The 20,748-nt window shown below is 37.0% G+C and overlaps 3 protein-coding genes across 4 annotated transcripts in view; 1 reads left to right on the forward strand and 2 right to left on the reverse strand.

The window, feature by feature from the left end:
* Positions 1 to 20,748, forward strand: part of rassf4a (Ras association domain family member 4a) — a 41,083-nt gene that overhangs the window by 11,738 nt on the left and 8,597 nt on the right. For both annotated transcript variants that reach the window (XM_017464660.3, XM_017464659.3), the window contains exons 2-3: positions 8,470 to 8,552; positions 8,658 to 8,733. In XM_017464660.3, the coding sequence (XP_017320149.1) occupies positions 8,497 to 8,552; positions 8,658 to 8,733 (132 nt within the window). In that variant the 5' untranslated portion in view covers positions 8,470 to 8,496. The remainder of the gene's footprint in view (positions 1 to 8,469; positions 8,553 to 8,657; positions 8,734 to 20,748) is intronic.
* LOC108263637 (C-X-C motif chemokine 9) lies at positions 4,480 to 5,677 on the reverse strand. Its single transcript, XM_017464663.3, has 4 exons — positions 5,520 to 5,677; positions 5,208 to 5,337; positions 5,031 to 5,114; positions 4,480 to 4,840 (listed from the first exon to the last, which is right to left on the reverse strand). The coding sequence occupies exons 1-4, from the start codon at positions 5,581 to 5,583 to the stop codon at positions 4,741 to 4,743; spliced, it is 378 nt and encodes a 125-aa protein (XP_017320152.1). The 5' UTR covers positions 5,584 to 5,677; the 3' UTR covers positions 4,480 to 4,740.
* On the reverse strand, positions 17,538 to 18,676 carry si:ch73-6k14.2 (DEPP1 autophagy regulator). Its single transcript, XM_017464661.3, has 2 exons — positions 18,519 to 18,676; positions 17,538 to 18,366 (listed from the first exon to the last, which is right to left on the reverse strand). The coding sequence occupies exon 2, from the start codon at positions 18,363 to 18,365 to the stop codon at positions 17,964 to 17,966; it is 402 nt and encodes a 133-aa protein (XP_017320150.1). The 5' UTR covers position 18,366; positions 18,519 to 18,676; the 3' UTR covers positions 17,538 to 17,963.

Consider the following 20,748-nt stretch of genomic DNA (forward strand, 5'->3'; position numbering starts at 1 on the left):
ACTCATATATGCTCAAGTAGCAATAATGATTTCTAAACTGATATCCACAAAAGTAAAGATCCAATCTGCAAATTTTAATTATTTCCTTTTTTAATAGCTTTTCTGAACATTCCTGAACATTTAATGAATAATAATCCCAATAATGTGGAACTAAAATATAAAATGTGTGTGAGGGTGAGAATTCGCCATTTATTCTACAGATTGCTTATCCAGGACCAAGTCTCTGCATCTGGGTCACAGCAGCTACAAATAAGAGCATATCCTACTAACACGCAAAACCAAATTTTATAGATATTCCTATTACTGGCTACGCTCTCAGAATCAACAATCTCTGTTTTGCTATTGGATTTAGCAACGAAACACACTTTTATAACCACACATTTACTCATACACTTTTTATAGGATCGCTTTTCAAAATCCTTTTAAATTTTATAGCAAATCTTTAAGAGTGCTAAACTGGCTTATTGAACTTGTACACTTAGGATTTATTCAAATAATGTGCTGAGCTAGATTAATTCGATTACTTTATTATTAACCGTGAACCTATCTTCCACTATCACATTTCAACTTAGCTTTTTCCACTTTAATTCCGCCTAAGTATCTAATTCCTTATATGAAGTCAAATAAGCATGTATTCTTAGATCTAAACTGGGATCACCTTGTAAAAACATTACACATTAAAGAGATATATAAATTATTTTATTACCGCAGTTCTGGCATATGATTAGTCAGGACACTGGTGGCTTTCTCTGTGTGTTCAACCGGTGGATGGGAAAGGGGCGGGGTTAGAGCTCCCAAAACTCTTTTTTTTTTTCTTTTTTTTTTGTCTTGTTTTTTCTTGTTTTTGATATTTGTATAAACAGACTTGTATACAGACTTGTATACAGACTTGTATAAACGTTTACTACCTTACATTCCCTACATAGACGAAAATCCAGTTTGCTCCCGGTTTTATAAATCATGCACATTTCCATCGGTGTATACAGTCTATCAGCTTTGTAAAGAAAACAAATGCAAAGTTCCAGATTTAGTCACAAATGGCCTCTTCAAAATGTTTTAAGTGTTTTGGTATCCCACGCTTCTGGGATTTAGTAATTAGCCATGAACTGAACTGAGACACATTCTTAAAAAACTAACCTGCTTTGGCTATGCTGAACAACTCGCCTCCTAAATTTTAATCGGACAGTCTAACTTGATTGTCACCCACATGGAACAGTTGAAGATACCACTGGCCATGATTGACCATTCAGAGGCTGAGAAAATCAAATGAGTAATCATCACAGCCAACCTTTTTCCTGCAAAACTTTATACAATAAAACTTTATTTTCATGTTTGGCAGTTTTTCTAATCGCTAGTTTTCTTCTGGTTCGTTTTATTAGCGTCTTATAGCGGCGGCGTGCCCCTGAAAAAGCCTGACTGTGTCACAGCTTCTGGAGGAGTTATTTCGGAGCGGCTATTTTTCCCTAAATATATTACCCTTATGTGGCAAGGGAAAACATAAACTGACAATCATTACAGCTTTGAGTGTCTACTTTTATATAAGCCATTAACCACCACTGTGAAGTGTGACATCGCAAACAAACTTCCATACTGAACTAGGGCACCACCAAAACAGGCAAAAATTAAATTTTTGTCTACTGGAACAAAGAGTTAAACTAATTTCTGCTTTTTTCCTCATAGGGTGCTTTGTATCATAGAAAATAAAAAAACAAAGTCTGTGTCAGCCATAGCGCACACATACATACAGATACACTCCACTGCTTCTCTCTTATCTTCACACATACAGACACATGTAGACACTTCCGAAACCAACATTAAAACCTCACAATACTCACAACTCCATTTTTCGGAGTACTATACTCTAAACACTGTATCCAAAGCACAATACTCAGACACTACATTCGTTCATAATACTATGCTCAGAACACCCTGCTCGAAACACAATATTCCTGGCATGATATTCGTAACTTCAATATTCATAAATTCCATATTCATAACACATTCATTGTGTGACCCACCCGTGCAGTCCCGAATCAATCAACTACTAACTAATAATTAATTACCGATTATCATTTAATAATTAATAACAATTCAGCGGTATCCGTGGGCTTTCCCAAAATACTTAGGTAATTCCCCCTGTTCACCCGTGCAGTCTCCAAACAATCAATTATCAATTAATAACTAATTACCAATTATCACTTAATAATTAATAACAATTCAGAGGTATCCATAGACTGGGTTTTCCCAAAATACTTTTATTATATAATTCCTCTTGTCTACCCGTGCAGTCCCGAATCAATCAATTATTAATTAATAACTATCCATCAATTATCACTTAATAGTTAATAGCAATTCAGTGGTATCCATAGACGGAATTTACTTTCTACTCACCCGTAACAGTCCCTTTCTTCCTTATTTTATATTTTATTTGATAATTTTATAAGGGCAAAAGACGGTATCCAAGTTATTAAACATAGATGTGCACATAAACTTCATTACAATGTACCCATCTATGCTTTTCACAGACACGTTTGCAATTGTTTATACCTTCATCCTAATCCAGTCTTAATATCATGCAAACACACTTTTTTAACTTCCAAATTTCTAATTTACTAGGTTCTTTTTAAGAAGGTCATGGAACTGATCCGTCCCAAAGCGGGGCCTTCCCCGCCTTCACAGATCATACAAAACTACTGCAGAGACTTTGATTTAACAGGTGTCTTCTTACCTTGTTCTGTAGTTGGCCAAAGTTGTCTGGTCTGGATGGCGCAGCCGGTCCCCCCCATCGGGATTTGGAGCTCCCGTTGAACCTCCTGGCTGGGGCTCGCCAATTCAATGCAGGAAATTTTGGGCCACTTCAGCCTGCACTGGCCCTGCTAGCTCACAAACTTAAACTATAACCTTAATTAAGCAAATCTGACTTGTATTTTTGTAGAAATAACATAGCAGAACTCACGGAGACTGGATTCAGAAGAAGCAGGTTTACTCAGCAGTCAGCAAGACAGCAAAATGAACCCAGCTGGGCCCAGGGTTACACGCCTCACTCAAAGTGAAACATGCAACAACATTCAATCGTTTGCAATGTGTGTTATATACAATTATAGCATCCATGTACCTGTAGGGAGTGCCCTTATCACAATTCTGCACACCTGTCTTTTTTCCTCTACTGTGTTCTGGGCGGATGCTTTATATGTTTCATTTTTAATGTCTTTTAATGTTATCCTTGCATCTAAATGTATGATCCAAAACCATCTACCCTGGTTCTTCTAGGCAGAACCCTGGACCTCCCATTAAGAGGAAAAAGATAAATACTTTTTCCCAAACATACTTTACTGTGCCTTTCATAAAGAAAAGATACGCTTTTATCATATGGTACACAGCCTCCCAGTAGCCCCTGGAGAGTGAACTATAAAATGATGTATCCCCCAAGATCTTGTGTAAAACCCATGATTGTTAAAAAGTAATTATTTTATGTGTTTTTATTTAACTACACAAAGTTTACAAAATTCTTTTTCTGTGTGCATTTGAGTGTGTGTGGGCATGTCTACACACAAATTTTCTTATCTATCCCTGCAGGCTCACCTTGCTCGGGCCCCTTCGACATTTAGTTTTTTCAGGTCTAGAAAAGGAGGTTTTTCCTTTTTAATTTCCCTATTTTCCATTTCCATATAATTTCCAAACAGAAGTAAGTCTGGAATTACTGACGACTCGTTTCAGCTGTTCAGAATCGCTTCCTTCAATAACTCAATAACTATAATAAGTCAGTAACTCAGTTTGTCGTGTGCTTAGATTTTTTAAACTTTGCAGTCTTTCTTACATTCACAAACAGCTATATAACACATTACATGAAAGGTATTATTTGAAAAACCATAATAGGTTTAAGGTACTTTAAGGTAACTAAATCACAGTTACATAGTCTGCTATATCTAGTATATCCTGTTGTGTCATGCTGTTAGAGATGAAATATTTTTTTCAAGTCAGTTTTCAAAACACCAGGCAGCAATAACAAAAGCAGTAAAATGATGGCAAAATTACTGTGACCCAGAAAATAGAATTGTGGAGAGTGAGACAGCTTCTCTGGTCAGTGTATGAGCAGTTTGTCTTCCCAAAGTCATGTCAATAGGTTACTCTAAATTGCCAGAATGTGTGAACATATGTGTGATGCCCTGCGATAGACTAGAGTCCCTTCCAGGGTGTAATACACTACAAGTGTATTACAACCTTTGAACAAGTCCGACCTGGATAAATCCGTAACTTAAAATGAATACATCAATGAATTAACTAACAGTACTATGGTCTGAGCTTTCAGAAGCTGGAAGATTATTACATTATAACCAGTTCTTCACGCACTGTTGATTATTTGTTGTGAAATGCATGCATTAATAATGAAGTTAGAAAAAATAAACAAGACTCTTTTGCTTAAGTTTTTACATTTATTATAAAACTTAGTGAAAAAAATCTAATAACATTATTTAAAAAAAAAAGTATAAACAATGTGCAAAATATGTTTGACTGCTTTCATAAATCCTACTAAAACTGATAATGAAACACGACCTTTTCACTGGATTATGCAGCAAAGACAGTGATCCAATGCATAGGAGTAAATCTTAGGAGTGCTGCTACATGGTAACCTAGTTATGAATGGGGCCAGCCCTTCATATACACTCTGTCAACAGCCACACTGCTACAAATAGCTTGTACAAACTGCTGAATCTGTCGAAGGTCCTGGTGTGGCACTGTTTATCTTTTGACTGTCTTTGATTTGGCACGCTGGTTCTTCTGACGCCGTGGTCTGAGTCTTCCCATGCATGTCTTCCCATTTTTACCCTCTGCCACTTTTCTTTAAAAGAAATCAAGGCAATGAATCACTTAAATAAAAGAGCATGGAAAGTACAAAATATCTTTGCACAAGGATTCGTGTCCTGAGCTTGTGTTCCACAATTTACAGGTTATAACACTACAAAATGTAGAGAGGTTTATGAAGGGTGAATACTTATGCAAGGCGCTGTGTTTACTTTGTGTACACTTACCTGTGCCAGCATTTCAACAGTCTTTTGCCTTGACGTCCATGAGGACTTAGACACACTTTTCGGTTGTCTTTCTTCAGAATCACTCTACATTACAAAACACAGATTTTAAGATACAGAGGAGCACTAAATAGGTAATCTGAGCAAACGTTAGATTAATCTCGGGTCAATGTTACTCACATGATCTCATCTCTCATACAGCCAGGTCTTTTTAAGGTGACCGTAAAATCTGAAAATGGTCCCCAGATTCCATTGCTGGACTTTAGACAGACGCAGCGGTTCGGAACATACTGACTCTCTGCCCTCTGAACTGCATTAAAGAAACATGCCATAATTACATTTCTTATAGCTTTTGGTCTTTTCTGAAATAGCTATAATCAATATAATGAATATTTTAATTCATTACAAGTGGATTGGTTACATATTTACAAGATATCCTAAAAGCCTTTTTCTTAATATAATATAAGTTTCAAAAAGCTGTGTGAAACTCACCTGTGAAATGGATACAGATTCCCAGAACCAGAAGAGCAGGGAAAGTGTGTAGTGTGGACTTCATTGTAACACTGCCATAATTTTGCTCTCTTGCTTTTAAATACTGCAAATGGGATTTCCCAGCACTTTTGCCACTCCCTGGAAATTCCTTCACTATTCAGATAAACCACAGGGATTTATAAGAAATGGGATTGTTCTAGGCAGCCTTGAAAACGGGAGCAATGACATCTATATTTAAAAGAGGCCTATGTCTATAGACTATGAGAATCTAGATTAGAGCTGCAAAACATTTATATTTTTATTATCAGTTATTCATAAGAATGAATCAAGGAATAATATTTTAATCTACTCAAATGGCAGAGATAAGTTGCCCGTGACTATGCTAGAGCCATATCTCCCTGCTGTTCTTGTGTGATTTCCCAATGAAGCGAAGCACTGTTGAGCCTGGCCAGTACCTGGATGGGAGACCACCTGGGGAAAACTAAGGTTACTGCTGGAAGTGGTATTAGTGAGGTCAGCAGGGGGTGCTCACCCTGTGGTCTGTGTGGGGTCTAATTCCCCAGTATAGTGATGGGGACACCATACTGTAAAAACAGCACCGTCTTTCTACTCTATTCACTCTCTATTCTATTCACTAATTCATTAATTCTACTCTATTCACAGCTCACATTTTACCTGACAGACACACAAACAAACCAACAATAACTCAGAGTAGGTTCAAATTTCCTCTTTGTTTCGTTTGGGAACATACAGAGGCAGCACGGCTGACAACACTGAGGAGTTGCTGCCTAAAAAATTCAACATCAGATATATGGAACTATTGGATTTTACCCAACTGTCACGGCACACACAACAGCCGTTTGCAAAATAATGCAAAGGCAAGATGGGTACATTCAGGAAACATGACCAACTTGTATAACCACCAAGAAAGCACCCCAGAGAGTGTGTTGGTATCCAGATAACATGCGCTAAAGTAAGCAAATGTGTTTGTAAAAAGCACTAGTGTTAATTCTATTCATGCTGGAAAGACATCACTGATGCGTTGACATTGTACCATACCAAGGCTATAATACCTTTCGAAACGATCGAAAAAGTGTTGTTTTAACTGACTTCTAAAAATAGTTGATTGAACAGAAGTCCAGAAAGGCTTTCTTTCCTTTTTTTCTGATCTCAAGATAACAGAGGTGGTTTTCTCAAGATAACGACTTATTTTTCTTGGGATCTCATGATAACAAAAGTTGTTTTCTCAAGATCACGACTTGATGTCGGAAAATTGTCTAAATGCATTACTGGGCATATATATAAAATACATCAGGGAGCACCTTAACAAAAAGTAGCTGGTACAGTGGTAGAATTATGGCCTTATAGCTTTGAGGTTCTGGGTTTGATCCTGAGCTCAGGTGACTGTGTGATGTTCAACTATATTTTTCCCAAATTTCCCCTTAGGGATCAAAAACAAACAACGAACTAAGTAACTATGGATGCAGACTAGTCAAATTGACTGGCAGTGAAACTGAGCACCTGTTCAGGATCACTATAGTGTTCACTACCTTCTCAAGTGGCTGACCCCAATTTGTAAAAATAAGACTGGGAAATTTAGGAAAAAATATAGTCAATCGCCACACAGTCACCTGAACACATGATCAAACCTGCATCCTCAAGGCTGTGATGTCGGAATTCTACCACTGTTCTTTCTCTTAAGGTGCTCACTGGTATAGTATTTATGCCTAATAATGCATTTTCTCATATATAATAAGTCATAATCTTGAAAAAACAACTTTTTTTATCTTGAGAGCACAAGAAGAAAAAAAGTTGCATGGCCTTTCTGGACTTCCGTATGATCCGGACTTACTGTCATTTCTCAGGTGTACACAGAACGTTACAGAGAAGTACAGTAAAAACCAAAACAATGAAACATGAATAGCTTATTTTTAAATGCTGAATGAAAATGTAACTCATGTATTCAGTATTTATATATCAAATATTCACTCATCTGTCAATCACTTTTACATTTATTGCACTTTTAAATACGGAACACATTAGTAGTCATGGTGATGTGCATTTTATGTACTTGATTTATTTGCTTAATCTGCTAGAGTGTTTTATTTTAGAACTAACGGTTTACGTTTGGTTGGGAAGTGTACTTTATTTCAAATTAGTTTGAAAAGGTACTTTGGCTGAAGTGGTCTCTGTTGTACTATGCTATTTGCTTTGAGTTTCCTTGTAAAGCTTTATATTTTCATCAGTAGGGAATTTAATTCATTTGTTCTGTTCAGTAACTTGCAAAATAGGCTTAAAAAAAAGACTGAAAAATGATCACGATAATACCAGGAAGCGTATTAATCTTTTTTCTTTCTTCATTTATTCCTTTTTTTTTCTTTTTTTTTTCTTGTGTCGTATCTGTCACCTTCACATGAACTAGAAATAACATAAAACATTTTTTCTTACTAAGTTCATTCTGACTGCTCCATTTTCTAAGCAAGAATCATGTGAAATCAGTTGATCTGTTTTTTGTTTTTTTTGGTGTGTGTGTGTGTGTGTGTGTGTGTGTGTTCTGCATTAAGAATGTTGGGCCTGAAAACAGGTTTGTGACACAATGCTGCTCCACTTAACTGATTATTCTGACTAATCTTTGCAGCTATAATCTAGACCTTTTTGTATTTGGATGAGTGATCTTGGAGATCAGTTAAAAAAAATAAAAAAACAACCTCTGAGATGAGATGTCAAGACATGCCTGTTCAAGCTTGCTTTTTGTGACATGACTAAAGGTGTGAACTCCAAGAGGTTTTTTTCCCCTCCCTAATCTCTGGCATTTACTTTCACTTGATCCAGCTCCTGACGCCACTGAATGGAACACCACGGCAGTGTTTTAGCTAAACAATGAATCTTTGTTGTCTTTGTTTTTTCTATGTTTTGATTAAATGATCTCTCTCTCACTCACTCCATCTAGTTGAGAAGATAACGGAAATCTCCCATCATGAATCCTGCTCAGATCCCCTTTGTCAGAGTGAATGAAGAGAAAGTCATTTCAAAGTGAGTTCAACTCTGAGTTCAGATCTTCATTTTGAGCATCTCTGTTGTGCTGTCCTAAATTCAGACTGCTTGTTTATTTGTTTTTTTTTTTTATCCTTATTTAAGGTCAGAGCTGTTGTCCCTTTTAAAAACCTATAACTGCTACCATGAAGGAAAGAGTTTTCAGCTCCGCCTCCGAGAGGTATGTGCAAACTCGTATACCAAAAGGTCAATCCAGTTATCAAGTTAATGATTACTGTCTTGGACTTGTGTTCGAGATCTGTGGAAAAGGCTTTGAAAGGCTATTTGTGATTAAGTTTCAGGAAGTAGTTTAGCTCATACAATGGATACAAAAAAAAATCTACTCCCTGTTAAAACAGCAGGTTATTGTGATGTAAAAAATATCCACCTTTTAATGTTAAAATTACAACCCGTGCACTGCCATTGAAAACCAAACTGACACATTTCAGAGAAAAGAAAAACTTAGAATAACCTAATTGCTTAAGTGTTCACACCACTGAATGAATGGCTCTTGAATGAATGAATCCTACAAGAACAGCTGAGATTTATTTGGAGTTAATAGTCACTTCAGTTGAAGACAGGTGTGTACTAACTATTATTTCACATGAGCTTGATTGGTTGATTCTTAACACACCCACATACACAGTTATAAAAGGGTGTGCACACTTAAACTTACCTTTACACTAAAGGTTATTCTAAGTTATTTATTTATTTGTTTGTTTGTTTTTGTTGTGTTTTTTTTTTTATCTTTTTTTTCTCTGAAAGGTTTTACAATACAATATTACAATACAATGAAATTAGTGACAGGTTGTAATTTTTACATTAAAGATGGAAATGTTCTGATATGTTTTATCTTTGTTTTACAGTGTTATACTGTGTTATAACAACTAGCCTTATACATTACAACTGGCCGTGTACAGTAATATGCCTCAAATTATTACATTTTGTGTAGTTTGTGAAATGTCAAAATGTTAGCCACAGTATATTACTCAAGATTCTCAAGATTATATTTGTAAAACGTGTTGCTAACCTCAGCGATAGTATTATCAAGGTCTTTTTAGCTGAACGTTGAAGTGGAGCAGATTCTTGATCTTGACATGACCCTATTGTGGACTTTGCAGTTTATTCTTTCTTCCCAATGGCTTAATAATGCTTTATATTTGGATCATTAACAGCACTATGCTCAGGGAGACAGCAAATGTTGTTCAATACTGCACACAGCAAGTAAATCCACTGGAACAAACATGCTCAAACATGCTATAGCATGATTAAACTCCTGTGTGCAAAGCAATGTTCATGAAGACAAGGTTTGCCAAGGTTGATGTGGAAGACCTCGAGCCCCCACCTCAACCCCACTGAACACCTTTGAAATGATTTGGTATATTGATTATGGCTCAGGTCTCTTTGCCCCACATCAGTGCTCGAACCCACTAATGTTCTTGTGGCTGAATGAGCACAAATCCTTACAGCCACACTGAGTTTATTATACCAGCAAAAGGGGGACAAACTCTGAAATGTGATATTCAATAAGCACATATGATTGGGATAGTTAGGTGTCCACATATTTTTGGCCATATACTGTATTTGTGTACTGTGTACACTTTTTGTGCTGTAAAAAAAGATCTGCAGTGGTCTACACTCTGCACAACAGGTATATTTACTCTGATAATATGGCTCATATGAATGTCAGTCTCTGAAAGGCTTTTTAAAAAGATTTCATTTTAAAGGAAAAATCAATGCCCCAGGGAGAGTTTCAGTATCATGGTTTGGTTCATTCTTTTGTTCAGTGTTTTTTTTTTTTCTTCTTCTTCTGGTTAGTTTGTATTTTAGGGGGTTTTGGTTCACTTGTTATTCATGGAAAATAGAGACACAATTGTGTCTCTGATTGTGAAAGTTTGAATGATAAATACTGTCCTGTTGTTTGGATTTGCTGTATTAGGTCAGTCTTGTAGGCAATTCCCAGCAGTCAGAGCTGCTTCAGGAAGGATGACCGATGACAAATGAGTGACAGTGAGCTAATCACAGAAAGTGCTTTTCCACTGACCTGACCTTGAAACTGCTGTTTACAGTTGATGAAGTCAACTGAACTTCATTTAATGAAGTATTATGATTAGTGTTCAAGAAGCATTATGATTAAAGTTGGATCTCCCTTACTAACAACCATGTGCAGGTTATACTGATCAAATCCATATGTTTGTAAGATGTTTGTTGCAGTGATATTACTTAACAACAGACTTAGAGTGTATATGTGCTTGAGCAGGATGTGAGTCAGATGAAGTAAACAAAGGGTGTGTTCATTAATGCTGAATTTGCTGCCGTGTGTGTGTGTGTGTGTGTGTGTGTGTGTGTGTGTGTGTGTTTGTGTGTTTGTGTGTGTTTGTGTGTGTGTGTAAATAAGAAACAAATACTGGCTGGCTATTGCTTATCTAACTTGACTGCTGAACCTACAGTGGTGCTTGAAAGTTTGTGAACCCTTTAAAAGTTTACATGTTTCTGCATAAATATGACCTAAACCATCATCAGATTTTCACAAAAAATTCTAAAAGTAGACAAAGAGATCCATATTAAACAAATGAGACAAAAATATTATACTTGGTCATTAATTTATTAAGGGAAATGATCCAATATTTTAGATCTGTGAGTTGGCAAAAGTATGTGAACCTCTAGGGTTAGCAGTTAATTTGAAGCTGAAATTAGAGTCAGGTGTTTTCAATTAGTGGGATGACAATCAGGTGTGAGTGAGAGCCCTGTTTTATTTAAAGAACATCTGATCTTCACAACACATGTTTGTGGAAATGTATTGTGGAAACAAACACATGAGATTTCTGAGGACTTTAGAAAAAGAGTTGTTGATGCTCATCAGGCTGGAAAAGGTTACAAACCCATCTCTAAAGAGTTTGGACTCCACCAATCCACAGTCAGATTGTGTACAAAAGGAGGAAATTCAACACCATTGTTACACTCTCAATGAGTTGTCGACCAATAAAGATCACGCCAAGAGCAGCATGTAATAATCCGTGAGGTCACAAAGGAGCCAGGGTAACTTCTAAGCAACTAAAGGCCTCTCCCACATTGGTTAATATTAATGTTCATGAGTCCACCATCAGGAGAACACTGAGGAAGAATGCTGTGCATAGCAGGTTGCAAAAAGAAAGCCACTGCTCTCCAGAAAGAACATTGCTGCCCGTCTGCAGTTCGCTAAAGATCACATGGACAAGCCAGAAGGCTATTGGAAAAAATGTTTTGTGGTTAGATGAGACCAAAATAGAATTTTTGGTTTAAATGAGAAGGTTTATTTTTGGAGAAAGGAAAACTGCATTCTAGCATAAGAACCTTATCCCTTCTGCTGCATCTGGGCCTGGACAATTTACCATAATTGATGGCCATAATTGGTGGAACAATGAATTCTGAATTATAACAGTGAATTCTAAAGGAAAATGTCAGGACATCTGTCCATCTGTCCCAAGAGAAAGTGTGTCATGCAGCAAAACAAGGACCCTCAGCACACAAGTCGCTCTACCAAAGAATGATTAAAGAAGAACAAAAGTTAATATTTTGGAACGGCCAAGTCAAAGTCCTGACCTTAATCCAATAGTAATGTTGTGGAAGGACCTGAAGCAAGCAGTTTATGTGAGGAAACCCATCAACATCCCAGAGTTGAAGGTGTTCTGTACTGAGGAATGGGCGAAAATCCCTCCAAGCCGGTGTGCAGGACTGATCAACAGTTACCGGAAATGTTCAGTTTCAGTTATTGCTGCAAAGGGACGGGGGGTATACCAGATACTGAAAGCAAAGGTTTGCATACTTTTTGCCACTCATTAAATAAGTGACCAAGTATAATATTTGTATCTCATTTGTTTAATTAGGTTCTCTTTATCTACTTTTAGGACTTCTGATGATGTTTTAGGTTATATTTATGCAGAAATGTAGAAAATTCTAAACACAAGCTTTCAAGCACTACTGTATACTCCTTCTGAGACATGTATGTGAAGCAGTAGTAATACTCAAGTAATTAACAGTCACAAATGTTGAAGCGGCCTTGTATTAAAGCACATAGTGCATAGTGTACATAGTGGTAATGTATAAATCGAGCAACTTTGAGGAAAAAGAAAAGCTGTGAACCGTTGTAATGGACTTTGTCTTCACATGTGGTATCTTTGTGTAGATGTGATTAGAATGAATGATTTGTTATACTCCATAACCATGTCATCAACTCTTAGGCTCTTATTTACTGAGTGCAGGCTTCTACGCTTGAATACGAATCTGTCTACACTTTTTTTTTTTGGTCTGGTCTTTCAATACTTGCATGCAAATAAGGAAGAAGTTGCAACATGTGGTTGAGGGGGTACTGAATAAATAAGACGTAAAGATCTTTGAAAACTGGGGGGTGAATAGAATGCAAGATATCCTGCCTTTTCTGAGGGGAACAAAAGAGGACAAAAGACTAGTTATGAGTATCAGGACTGGGATCCAGTGGGAAGCAACTAAAAAAAAAAAGTCATGCGAGTGAGAGGTTTCATGTAGGAATGAACAGTGAGATATGAAGTAAAGTAAGACCACATTTTTCATGAATTTTCCTGTGTTCTTGCAATCATCTTTAGTAACTGTCTGGTCAGGGTCACAGTGGTTTAAATTAAGTATTAGTGTGCTTATAGTTATAAATAGAACTAAATTCATTAGAAAATATTGTGGGCAGGTACAAACAAAAATAATATCAGCATGAGAGGGATTACAGAAAAACATGCTACGTTCAATTCTAGTTGAGAACAGTTATGATCTAGGGTGATGTAACTGATGTAGCTGAGGAACTGTCAGAGCCAGAATTTGCAGACCATGCTGATACCGCTGCATTTCCACTTATGTTTTTAACGGGTTGTCCAGTGTTTCCAAGAGCATAGTGGTTCAAATTAAATTAAGAACAAAAACCCCTTCTGGCTTAGGTCATGGTCACTTTGGGTGTAAATTGGAAAACGGATATATGTTTGGAGTTCTTCTTCTTCTTCTTCTTCTTGAAAACACCATGATTCATACATTGTACTCATAAGGCACACATCTTTTTGGAATATACATGAACTTATTAGTTTATTAGCTTGTGCAAAAATACTCCTATAAAAAGCACACTGTAGCACATCTACAGGTTGTCCTAAAAGTCTTCATACATAGGGGATATGAACAATTTTTAGCTAAATGTAACTGTATTTAAAAACATCCTTTATACGATTGCCATTTTTTTGTAAACGCACCGAGTCATCTCTCCCACTCGTGATGAGCTCGTGTTAACAACATAACACATCCGGTATTATGCGTGTAATTGCATGTCCTTGCACAACTTTACGACAGATTCCCGATCCAGCCATGAGAATGATTTCAAAACATTCTTCTTTTGTCAAAGGCATTCTTAAAGGCTATCTGAAAAAAAAGAAAGAAAGAAAGAAAGAATATAAATATAAATATATATATATATATATATATATATATATATATATATATATATATACACACACACACACTCTCTGAGCACTTTATTAGGAACACTATATTAATACTGAGCCTCACTTTGCTTTCAAAACAGCCTCAATTTTTCCTGGGATGGGTTCAACCAGATGGTGGAAACATTCCTTTGAGATTCTGGTCCATGCTGACATCATTGCATCATACAATTCCTGCAGATTTTTCAGGTACTCTTTCATGCTGTGAATCTCCCATTCTAGCACATCCCAGAGATGTTCATTTGGATTCAGATCTGGTGACTGGGAAGAACACTGAAGAACATTGAACTCATTGTTATGTTCATGAAACCAGCGTGAGACGACTTTTGCTTTGTGACATGGTGCACTATCATGCTGGAGGCCCAAAGTGTACACAGAAAACATTCCCCACACCATTACAACACCTCCACCAGCCTGGACTGTTGACGGAAGGCTGATTGGGTCCATAGGCTGCGTCCGAAATCGCATACTGTGACAGTACGTGCTGCATTTCATGCAGTATGTACTGCACGGCTGTTGAAACAGTACGTACTAATCAGTATGTGTGTATTATGACTACAGTCCTGGATATACTACAGCTGCCATGTTAGCATTGTCATTGACAATTTACCAGAATTTATTCTGGTATTATTAAACAAGTCTTGTTTAACCAAGGATTAATACTTAAAAAGAGCCGATGCTGTCTTCCACGATTTTTTTCCGCACTAGTCCAATTGCCTACTGCAAAATCCCGCCGGAAGCAGTATGTCATCCGGGTATTTCTCACCTACTGTTTCTCGCCTACTGAGAATTCAAACATACTACCCCTCTGGCATACTGCTTTTCACCTACTGTGTAGTAGGGTAGTATGCGATTTCAGGTGCAGTTATAGATTCATGCTGTTGGTGCCAAATTCTGACCCTACCATCTGTGTGCCTCGGCAGAAATCAAGATTCATCAGACCAGACTTTTTCCAGTCTTCAACTGTCCAGTTTTGGTGAGCCTATGCCCATTGCAGCCTCAGCTTTCTGTTATTGGCTGACAGAAGTGGAACACAATGTGGTCTTCTGCTGTTGTAGCCCATCTGCCTCAAGATTCAACATGTTGTTCATTCTAAGATGCTTTTCTGCTCACCACAGTTGTACAGAGTGGCTATCTGAGTTACTGAAGCCTTTCTGTCAGCTCCAACCACTCTGGCTATTTGCCATTGACCTCTCTCATCAACAAGGTATTTCTGTCCGCAGAACTGCCACTCACTGGATTTTCAACAATTTTTTGCATTATTCTGAGTAACTCTAGAGACTTTTGTGTGAAAATCTCAGGAGATCAGCAGTTATAGAAATACTCAAACCAGCCCATCTGACACCACAGTCAAGCCACAGTCAAAATCACTTTTTTTGACTTCACATTTTTCCCCATTCTGATTGTTGATGTGAACATTACTTGAAGCTGCTGGCCTGTACCTACATGATTTAATGCACTGCACTGCTGCCACACGATTGGCTGATTAGATAATCGCATGAATGAGTTGGTGTACAGCTGTTCCTAAAAAAGTGTTCGTTGAGTATCTTACAGTAGAAATGGTTCGGTATATCATCGACGTATTGTCTGCACTTACACGTTGACGTGTTGCAGAAATTTTAGATTTCAATAGAATTATTTGCTTTAAAAAAACAAGATCTTAGTGAAAAACAGGGGGGTTATGGAGTGGATAATATCACAAATGCGTCAGAAATACATGTAAAATAATTGTTTGTTTGCACAAAGGTTAGATTCAATAGATAGTAGTCTATAGCATCAGTGTTGTGTGATAGTCTCTTGACTTAATTTTGTTTGAGGCTATGTTGTTATTAATGTCATCCTGCCCCACTAAAATCTGTGGTCACAAGCTACTGCTGGAATTGAGGGATGATTGCATTCTCTGCTTGAGGTTGAAGCATTTTGAACACATTCTGCAGTGTGGGCTTTCAACCAGCAGAAGGAGCCTGCTGAATGCTAATAATCTGCAGTCCCCTCAAAGTATTGGAAATGCCAATTCTTTTGTTTTTTATATACACTGAAGACAGTTGTGTATTAAATTTTTTATTAGATTAAAAATTAGATTACCCAATTTTTCAGGCCATGAATAATATAGGAACAGGTGTTTCTTGTTGTCCAGGTCTGCACTGTTAGATTGATTGTTTAAACAAGTAATAGCTCTGAATTAATAACTAAGATGTATTTACTGTATTGAAAAGACACTTTAAGGTGTATTTATAGGCATAAAAAAGTAAACATGATGTTTGATTATTTTGACAATCTGTACCCCATTTTAAAAACTGAAGTCACCTATGGCAGTAAATCATAGGGTTCCACAAATGCGGTGTTGTTAGTACTGTTTATTTTTGTTTCAGTGTAGAAGCTTTTTGCTATCACAAAATAATTTATAGATGACTCACACGAGTCTGTTTGGTTCCATCATTCTCAAATGATCTCAATTTCACATGAACAGTTGCGCTTTGGTGCTGGAGCTATGGTTGCTGTTATGGCCTTAGGACTGCAATTACCACATACAATTTTGCACTCAAGTCTCCTTTAGTAAACAGTGGATTAGTTCAACAAAACAGACTTCATATAAAACCATAATGAACTTTCTTTTACTTTCACACTATCCGTTGTTACTCATGTGTTACAGGGATGTGTTCCCTTCTGAGTCCGGTTCCTGTCAAGGTTTCTTCCTCATATCATCTTAGGGAGTTTTTCCTTGCCACCGTCACCACTGGCTTGCTCAATAGTGATAAATTCACACATTTAAAATCTGTATCTTCTGTTTATATGTTTCTGTAAAGCTGCTTTGAGACAATGTCCTTTGTTAAAAGTGCTATACAAATGAAATTAAATTGAAAATTGAATTTCAAGTTATTGTTGTGTTGCGTGCTGGGCACGAAGATTCAGGTCTTCTCAATTCTATCAGCGTCGTGTAGATACCTCACGTACTATTTCACACTGTTTTCATTACATAATGCACAAATTAACTATTTTATTAGACACTGAAATATAAACAAGTGTATATAGTCGGATAAACATTTATGAGGAGGCCTGTACAGAACTTATTTACTAGGTTAATTATTTCCAAATAAGCTGTTATATTCTATGATATTTTGTTCATGATGCACAACTATAGATGTTTATACCAGATGTATAGGCATCTATAAGGGTGGTTTATAGATACCATTATAGAGATTTTGTTATAGGTCAGGAAGAAGTGCTCTTTAGCTCATGTCAAATATTATGTATAAATTAAGATGTAGGGCTTTGGATCTTAATTTGGTGCTGGTTAAATAGTGATGGTAGCAAATATGTCTTTCTGAGTAAATGAGTGCGGCAGAGCTTTTTTTCATGCATTTTCAGTCAAATTGCTAAATAAAAATAATCATAACATATTTAACATGTTTGTGTAGTCACAGATCTAGATGTAGCTTGATGCGAATATTAACATAAAATTAGACATACTCTCAGATTCATGGTCTCAGAATGGTAGCTTTTTTTGTCTGTATAATTTTCTTTAAAACTCATTTCAGGTACAGTCATGATCCTTAAGGTTTAAAATGGGTTTTAAAGGTTTACAGTTTACCAAAGCTGTTTCAAAATGTTCAATTGACCCTACAATAACCACTCTGACTGACTGTGTTTTCAATATGTGCTATTGCTTCCTGTTTGCACTATATAGATTTATTTAAAGGATCATCATAAGATATTTAAAAATAGCTTTAAAATGACCACATTTCCAAATTGTTTAACTTTATTTAAAAATATACAGTGTAACTAAATACAAACACACACACACACACACACACACACACACACACACAAATAAATTAAGCTATTACTAAGTCCACATCCAACATCATCCAGTGTATCGTTTCTCAGTCCAGTGCAACACAGTTCCATTGTGTGTAGTTTATTACAGTAACCTCAGGGCAGCTGGTGCACTGTCAGTCCTGTGCAGCTCATCTCGAGGTGCAGGTAACTGTGTCTGTGCAAAGAGCCAGTCCACTGGGTCTCGGTGGCTGCTGAGTGTGAGCTCGTCTAGACTCAGTGTGGCTACACGTGACCGTGGGGTCCTGTAGGAGCAGCGAAGTGGGCTGCTACTTCCCAAGTGTTTGTCCAGAGGCTTAGAAAAGAGACAAGGCCTCAGAGTCCGTACAACCCGCACAGGGCCATATGCAGGCTGGGCCAGCTTTTTAATGGAGTCGATATATTCCTCCATAGACTGCGAGGAGCATCCCGTCTGTGAGGCATCCTCGTGTGTCTCTGTTATTGTGGGCAAAGGAGCCACGGATAACAGCAGTCTTCTCGGCTTCATGCTGGAGAGGCATAAAAAAGTTTGAGTGAGCTACTTCTGGATGCTTTAATTTTAACGAAAAACAAACAAGAAGCAGTGCACACACTGCAGAGGTACTCTTTTTAAGTGAAATGAAACTTCTGAAAGACTTTCCAAATGAAAGCAAATACTCACCTGTAGTAAATAGATTCTCGAGTCTTGTGAGATACACGGTGGTCCTGATACTGCTCTGGGTCAGAGAGCTACTGCGTGGCTTAGTCTGTGAGGTGGGTCTGATCTACTATTCAGGGAAAGCCTTTTATACTGTTACTGGGTGTAAGCCAGGCTCATGACACTAAATATAGCCATGCATTGACCTCGCTCTCTCTGGAGGAAGTGTGTGTGTGCTGGGCTGAGAGCATGGAGGAAGCTGTGGCGTGGCAGATGACCATGCTTCTCTGCTGCAGCTGCCCTGATTGTTTATATTTCGGACACAATGAGGCCTTGGGAGCACTTGGCCCTCCACCTAGCTCACACAGGAGAACACGTACACTCGACCTCACTCAGTCTGCTGCCAGCAGCACATCAACCGCTTCATCCTCTTTTATACTTACAGGGCCTCAGGGATCCATGTGGGAATGGGTTTGGAAGGCTTCAACTTCTCACTCATCTGCTTTATTGTTAGTGTGGTGAATGATTATTTCAGGACTGACAAATGTTTTAGGGAAAAGCAATACAGCATTCGGCTTTTTTTTTTTTCTTCAAAAGTAGTTAAACATGAGTGGAAATGTCGAGTGTAATTATACTCAAGTCAAAGTACAGGTATTGTGTGAAGTATAAGGAAATATTAAGAGTCCACACTTATACATACATATTTTTTTAACCCACATTGCAAATGCATATCAAGTCAGATCATATGAAAGGTGGAAGATTGAAGTTAAGGTTTAGAGTTGATACCTTTTGATAAACCTTGATTCATGAAATCAAAGATTAGCCACATCACCTTTATTTACAAAGAGGGTTATGAAAGGAACTCACAATCCTCATTTGCTGTATATATAAATGTACTGCTAGTTCCTTGACAACATCGAGTGACTGACTCAGTGTAACAACTGAAAACAAACATGAAAGTATGTGGAAAATATGTATTGAAGATGGATTTACAGTCCTGATGACAAATACAGCCAAAATACAGCGACAACACGATACCCAGAAATGTCTTTCTGTGCCATGAACATGATGGTCCCTTTACAAGGTGTGTAGTTATGTTACATGTTACTGATATGATAAAATGTTCAAACGTTACACTAATAACTAAATTATGAATCTGGAATAAACATGCAGGCTGGTCAAGGCTTGGGGCTGCAGACAATTCATAACGTCCATTGAGGTTTGTTTGCTTAAAAAGTTTGGAAACCCTTGATTTAATGTATGAAGAGCAATTGAGAGTAATATGGAGTTCCTGCTCAAAACTGATGGCTGTGGTTTGCACAGAAAGTATGATAAGTAACTGGGCAAAAAAAAAGTCTAAATGTAAATAAACCTACTTTAAGACTTGCATTTCTTTCCTTATGGAAATGTAATTGAGTAAGAGTAATTAAAGTATAATTAAACATGAATAAATACAAATCCCATTAAATGGTACTTTATTGTATGTAATGAAGTATAATGAATTATTAATTGAATAAAGGGTGGGTAAATTAAGTAAATTAAATAAGCTACTATAATTAAGTAATTTCTACTACAAATATAATTAATGACTGTAAATCCTCTCAGCTGTTTTGTTGTAAGAAGGCTATAAACTTGAACTTATTGTATCGGTTGTTACTGATTCAGTCCAGGCCCAGAACCTGGAAACATGCTTTCTACTGTAATACTGTCCTTTGCCAGATATCCTGCACAAACAAGATTAAATTAAGTGGACTAAGTTCTATTTATTTAGTGAATTATTTCTCTGATCGGTGTACTAGACATTAAACCATATTAGATTATCATTAAGCAATAGTGAAAGTATTAATTTAATGTTGGTATAAAATGTATTATAGCCGTTTGTTTTCCATATGCTTACCAGTGAGCATTGCTAGCCAGGATTTAGGACACCATGTTCAAGGCAGCTATATCTGGCGTTCAATTTTAATCTGATGCTTTTTGGCCATGTCAAGTGCAGTGCTCACAGGAGGAGGATTGTCGGAGGATTATCCAGCTAGTTCCTGAAAGGATTAGACATGTGTTCACATGGCACGTTTTTGCTCTCAGCTGCTATACTGCACTTTGTAGTTGTACATGACCTGATGTGACTCCCTGAAACTACTGGAAGTGGACATTCAAAGATGCAGAATTTTATTTATATATATATATATATATATATATATATATATATATATATATATATATATATATGAACAGTGATATTGGTTGAAAACAC

This window comes from Ictalurus punctatus, chromosome 3 (genome assembly GCF_001660625.3).
Source record: "Ictalurus punctatus breed USDA103 chromosome 3, Coco_2.0, whole genome shotgun sequence".
Classification (NCBI taxonomy): Eukaryota; Metazoa; Chordata; class Actinopteri; order Siluriformes; family Ictaluridae; genus Ictalurus; species Ictalurus punctatus.

Excerpts from the sequence above, each read along its gene's own strand:
- LOC108263637 (XM_017464663.3), bottom strand. The coding sequence starts at position 5,583 with ATGAAGTCCACACTACACACTTTCCCTGCTCTTCTGGTTCTGGGAATC. Across the intron at positions 5,338-5,519 it reads AATCTGTATCCATTTCACAG|TTCAGAGGGCAGAGAGTCAG; the intron begins GTGAGTTTCACA and ends TCTTTAATGCAG. Across the intron at positions 5,115-5,207 it reads TGTATGAGAGATGAGATCAT|AGTGATTCTGAAGAAAGACA; the intron begins GTGAGTAACATT and ends TTTGTAATGTAG.
- si:ch73-6k14.2 (XM_017464661.3), bottom strand. The coding sequence starts at position 18,365 with ATGAAGCCGAGAAGACTGCTGTTATCCGTGGCTCCTTTGCCCACAATA.